This window comes from Perkinsus marinus (genome assembly GCF_000006405.1).
Source record: "Perkinsus marinus ATCC 50983 genomic scaffold scf_1104296953800, whole genome shotgun sequence".
Taxonomy (NCBI): domain Eukaryota; phylum Perkinsozoa; order Perkinsida; family Perkinsidae; genus Perkinsus; species Perkinsus marinus.
In genome coordinates, this window is record NW_003208364.1 from 181,536 (window position 1) to 187,433 (window position 5,898).

Genomic DNA, 5,898 nt, shown 5'->3' on the forward strand with positions numbered 1-5,898 from the left:
TCTACAGGCATGCGGCGCTGTATCATTTTTCCCTTCCCCATCTTCTTGTGGGTGTCTGCCGCATCCCTGAATTGGTGGTGTTGCAGCCGAGGAAGATACCATCGAGCATAAAGTCCCTGCAGATTCCTGAGCTGAGCTCCTCCAACAGCAAGCGAGCACCGATCTATATGCTATACGTTTTCATGAAATTGACCCAATCGAAGGAGTTAAAAACATAATCCTTCAGGGACGCAGCTCTCGCTAGGACGGAATCCACGATGCTATTGGGTCCATCGTTGGTATTCCATCTGACAGCGGAGTTAGACCTCCAATAGAACCGCTCCACATACCTTGTGGATCGTGTAGAGCAAACGAAGTAGGCAATGATTGCATACAAGTAACGGAGCCCGAGGAACCAGGAAGCGACGACGAATCTAGAACGAGGAGCATCATCAGCATTATACCTGTCATACAAGCATCTCTCGTACAAGAAGACTAGTGAGGCACCCCAGAAGGACGCATCGGCAATAGTCGCAAACCCAGGACCTAGAGATGTTCAGTGCATGTTACCACTAGGGTCATCGGTTCTACCTCCGATAAAGATACGACCAAAGACGAAGAACGCGTCACCAACGAGAGCTAGCTGTGGCACGACTTCACCGTAACCCACTACATAGGCTACGCTGAAGCCCAGTAAAACCTATAATGAGGACGCTGAGTGGTTACTGGTTGGAGTATTCAGTCGATACTATCTACCACAACGAGGGATCCAAGGAATGACACAATGAGCTGCCAGGCCTTACGGGTCGTCGATACCAGCGTGCTGACGTACCTGTCGCGGTACAATAGCAACTACCGTACGGAAACTACGGCAGCAGCAATAAGCCTCGACCACTTGTTCATGACTCACGGGAGGAAAGTTAGGAATCTGAAGACCTTCACCCATGTAAGGGCTATGTTAAAGGCATGTATCCGTCTTGTAAGCTGTACTGTTGTGGCAATCGGCTAAGTGCAGGGACAGAATCACACCGAAAGAGCGAAGCACTAAGCTACGAGGAGGTCCACATACTGCGTGGTGTCGGTCGAGGCGACTTTGAAGTCCAAGTCAGATGCATCCACCATGCCCTTCAGCCACAGGGAAAATGCTACCAGGAGTAGAATGAGGTTCGCCCAGTTGAGGAGATTCCAGCAGTTGTTCAAGTACCTATGACACGAATAACCACCCTGGGTCACAATAGCATGTCGCATTGCACCGTATCTTCAGTATTCTCATATACGATATTTCTTGATAGATAAAATAAAGGGCGAAGAGGAACAACATAATCTCGACAGCGACAAGCATCCGTTCCTGAGGGACGAGGTATAGGGAGCTCGAAAGCGAAGAGTTAGGGACTCCTGGTTGCTTCAATGCTGATGGATTTATGTGTCGCAAGTTAAGTATCGACAACTGCACTCTGTTATACCATAGTCCAGATGCCGTTACCTGACCACCTGATCAGGAGAACTCGTACTAGTCAGCGTCACCTCAAACCCTATCCGTGTAGCCGCGAAGCAACCAAGATTGGAGTTCCACACGTTCAAGTCGACGAATACAGCCCGAGTTGCTATATCAATATAGTGTGAAGACTGCAGTACGGCTAGGGCTTGTGCCGCCTCAGAACCTACCCATAGTCAGCTTTCTCGATTCTTGTGTAGATCACTACGGTTGCTAGGTATGATAGTAACGTACCCACTGCTGGAGTACCTCGCAAGATTCGCATTTACGACGTGAGAGAGTTCCGCTGGGATATGGAATCACTTAGCTATCTTTCCCGCATAATCTGCTCTCTTATATACAGGGTTGTTGCCGCCCGCGTCAGTATACATGATAGGCTGATTGTTAGCGATCGCGTCGTAGGTGGCACTGAAGAAGGTAGTTTTGCTTATGAAGCTCAGGAAAAGAGAGAGGCAGACCTTTCTTCTCGCGATTTGTCATACGGGGCGTAGCAGTAGTCGAAGTATGAACTGAAGGGTTCTGCCACGCGACATCCCTCACCACTTTTAACACGAAGGGTTCCTGTAAGGGGCGCATGCTGCAACATCATGCTCTGTACCAGGAATGTGTGTGCTACGGATGCGGACTGCACCCAACAATCTGTTATACTGCCTCTCATCAATCGGCCGCATGAAGGCTATGCTATCGATCAAGCCTTCATCGTTAATGAGTATGCCTCCATCTGTGGTAGACGTTTTCGGAGCAGTATCTAGGCGCAGGGCCTTTGCTCCTAGACATAGACCTAGCCGTACTCCCAGCAAGAGCAGTGTAGATAGTTGTTGGGACGATGCCCTCCACAAACAGATTATCCAGGAGCAAATCTGATAGATAGTCCCAGAAGGTTTCGATTGACTGAACCTGGGCTAGTTCTACCTCGAGGGAGGACGGGAGCCTTCAATATACTACCTCGTTGAGAGCCGGGACACTTCTTGGTTCCCCATTTTCGACGTCAATCGCAGACGTGGGACGCTCCAATTTAGAGGTTAGCTGTATCGTGAAAGGTTCATATCATACCAGAGCCATGTAGCATTACGTGGCGCTTAAGGTCTGTGTAGTCTAGCCTCGTATCAGAGAGTAGAAATAAGTTGTATGTGAGGAGGAAAGCAGCGAAGATTAGCACAGGGGAAGCTTTCTTAATCTGAACAGGATCCCCCGATGACCTTGATGCAAGACTGCTCATTTCCTCACGAGATCGATCATCCTCTCCTTCCCAGTTGCATAATAATGGACTATGGGTAACCTCTCTACCGGCTTACCCTCAGTGATATCCACTTTGACCATACTATTGATGTCTGCTCCGGTGATCGGGGGTATGCTATTATCCATACAATGAGTATCGAGGTCACTGAACGATTTGTGGTAGTTGAAGGCAACTGTTGTATCGAATGCTTAGTCGTTGTACACCGTTAGTACTGTGTCGTGAGTCCACAGCTGTGTCCCTCAATCTACCAGGGAGTTAAGCACTGAGTTACGAAGGCGACTAGACTTGAGAGGATCTACCATCTAGAATCATTGCCTTGAGTGAAACCCAATACATGCATGTACGTGAGTATTCACTTGAGTGATATCCGGGAGTGACGCAAGGTTGTGAGACCACTTCAACACATCGCAAGGTCCTCAGTTGGAATTCATCCAACACAGCAAATGCCGAAGAAATTTTGCAAGCCTTAGAGGGTTTGGTGGAAGACCTCTTTGCCTTTCAGTGACCCCAAATCGTAGCCTCCTATTTCACTAGTGCCCGAGGTCATTGTCTGTAAGACACTGCTTATAGAAAATATTCCTCTTCTCTATGACTCGTTATCGCTACCGCTATGTAATGCCCATAGTCATGTTCCTCGTATAGTAAATACAATGCGATACTTTTACCTCATCATCATCTCCTGGGCCTCACCTTCCAGTTCTCGGAACCTCCCAGTGATATGCAATTCCCATCGCTACTCCGAATGTCGATTGAGAACAGTTTCTCGCCACCACGTCCCTTGGGCTCTTGAACACTTCCCAGATCATTATTTCGACTGCTTGAACTCTTGAATTTTTATACCTTGTCGGAGCTCCTACAAGTTGGGCATCTATGCGGAGAGTAATATCAACCGGTTTAGTGGTGCACATGGATGGGGATAGTTGATGATTTACGGTTTCGCTGTCAGGAATGCCTTTCTGTTCGGCAACGAACAGCGAAGATGCATTAAGGACCCCCTCCCTTTGATGTTCAGAGCGTGTTGCGTTAAGTAGAATAATCTGATAATAATCAACTGATGGGTAGGGGCTACTCTCAGATTATTACTACATACCAGTTGTAGTAGTTGCCAAACGTCTACAAATATCCTCAACATGGCTGTAAACCAGATGGAGCTGTCGCAAGTGATGGCAGCCACGTTGTCATCTGATTATCATATTCGGCGACAAGCTGAAGAGAAGCTCACGCAGGTAGTATCATTGATTGGGTTTACCATGTACGGGTGTAATCCGTTCCGGTATTCCTGTAATAGTAGAGGAGTTATCTCTAACAGGCCGAGTCCGCGGGGGGTGTCCTCACATCCTCATTGCTACAGCTAGTAGCTAATGGTAATGAACAACTACCCGTGCGTTTGGCAAGCAGTATATACTTCAAGAATTTCATCAAATCTCACTGGCCGGAGTCCCCTGATGAGGTATTATTGCCAACAGTGGGTCTGTCCAGGATGATGATGATCATTCTCTCATCAGAATGGAGGGATCTCGGAAGAAAACCGCAACCTTATAAAATCACATCTCGTTGATCTGATGCTATCTGTACCAGCACCTCTCATGGCCCAGCTTCGAGAGAGTATCAAAATCATCAGCGATCTTGGTAATAAGCCACTCCTGAACACTTTGTAGGCTCGCTCATACTCTTGTCAGATTTCCCTGCTGGCTGGCCTACGCTGCTGCCCACTCTTGTACAGCGGTTGACAAGTAGTGGTGATCTCAATGATGGTGTTCAGTTCGGAGCCTTAGAGACTGCAGCTACTGTGTTCGATAAGTGAGTTTACAGGAGTCTCCACTTGAGGGTATATGCAGCAAGAACTGGATTATTTATAGCATCTGTTGGCCTCTCATTTGGATGAAGGTGTTCGTATGAATCTGTGATAGGTACCGATACTTAGTGAGATCCAACGAGGTCCTCAGGGAGTTACAGTATATCTTAAAGGAGTTTCAAGAGGTAATTCATCCAACATGTGTTGATACCGTATACGGTCTAGGTTACTATGCTCCTCATCTTGGTTATCTTTGCTCCTACAGGTTCATCTAGCTCTCTATAGGCAGACAATGCAAGAGATATTCTCGCCTGCACTTAAGGACGCAAGTAGTACATTACCTCAGAAACCCTCTTGTATACTGTGCCAGGTCAAGCAACAAAGGCCAGTAAGTTAGCCAAACTCCTCGTTGTCGAGCTTGAAATATTTTACGACCTCAATGTTGTCGACATTCCGGTAAGTAGACTCTCACTGCTGCTTCAGACTGAAGTAAATCGCTCTGTTGTTTCCAGGAGTATTACGAAGACAACTCCGCCACTTGGTTCGAGGGGTTTCTGCGCTTATTGGAATGGCAGGATGCCCCAGCTGGTAGTAGGCTGGATGTTATGACCTTTTTATCTATACATTGATTTAGCCCTCAAAGCAGTAGACGAGGACACCCCTGGAGCCATCGAGAACCTCAAAGCCCAAGTGTGCAGGAATGTTGCTCTGTATGCCGATAAGTACCAGGAGCAAGTGGAACCGTAATACTGATCAACTTCTCCACGGACGATTCGATCATTCCCCACATGGTGTGCGTAGAGACAGCTCGATCGTTTGCTCTTCACCAATCATATTGTTTATGCTCATCATCATCTATCATGAAGGTATATCTGTGGCGTAGTGAAGTCGGTGTGGACCTTGCTAGTTTCAACGAGTCCTAATGGGAGTAACGACCAGCTGGTAGTTGGGGATTACAATGTGGGTGGCTGTACCCAACTCTTGTCTCAGGTATCAGCAGGTATAAAACTGCTCTCAAGTGCGGCTAGTACCAAATGGGATAAAAGTCCCTTTGAGGAGGCGAATTCCCTTCAAGTAATACATGGGACTGCTGATCCTCATCCAGTGTGCTTGTTCAACAGGCTATCTGTGAACACGTTGTTCTCCCTAATATCAAGCTTAGAGACTCTGATGTTGAAGACTTCTTCGACAATCCTACAGTAATGGATCTCTGCTAACCTGTGGATAAGTTAGATATGTGCAGGAATATATAAGAAGGGACATGGAGAGTGCAGATCAAGATACCCGTCGTCGAGCGGCAATGGAGTTAGTGAAGGGACTTAGCAAGTTGTATGAGCAGCAGGTAATGTGGCCTGAGCTGGTGAACTCCAGTGTTGGGCACTAGCATCG

The 5,898-nt window shown here is 47.4% G+C and overlaps 2 protein-coding genes across 2 annotated transcripts; one reads left to right on the forward strand and one right to left on the reverse strand.

Annotated features, from left to right (window-relative positions):
• Positions 1–467: 467 nt before the first annotated feature.
• Pmar_PMAR014902 (hypothetical protein) lies at positions 468–925 on the reverse strand (the record flags this gene model as incomplete). Its single annotated transcript, XM_002776276.1, has 3 exons — positions 468–525; positions 571–679; positions 890–925. Coding segments are annotated over 3 exons (203 nt in total), but the record flags the coding sequence as incomplete, so codon positions are not given.
• A 2,919-nt stretch (positions 926–3,844) lies between these two features.
• On the forward strand, positions 3,845–5,893 carry Pmar_PMAR014903 (importin-alpha re-exporter, putative; the record flags this gene model as incomplete). Its single annotated transcript, XM_002776277.1, has 14 exons — positions 3,845–3,940; positions 4,024–4,164; positions 4,220–4,343; positions 4,394–4,514; positions 4,625–4,694; positions 4,775–4,838; positions 4,880–4,965; positions 5,022–5,097; positions 5,144–5,252; positions 5,376–5,451; positions 5,500–5,583; positions 5,631–5,708; positions 5,753–5,818; positions 5,852–5,893. The coding sequence occupies 14 exons, from the start codon at positions 3,845–3,847 to the stop codon at positions 5,891–5,893; spliced, it is 1,233 nt and encodes a 410-aa protein (XP_002776323.1).
• Positions 5,894–5,898: the final 5 nt, after the last annotated feature.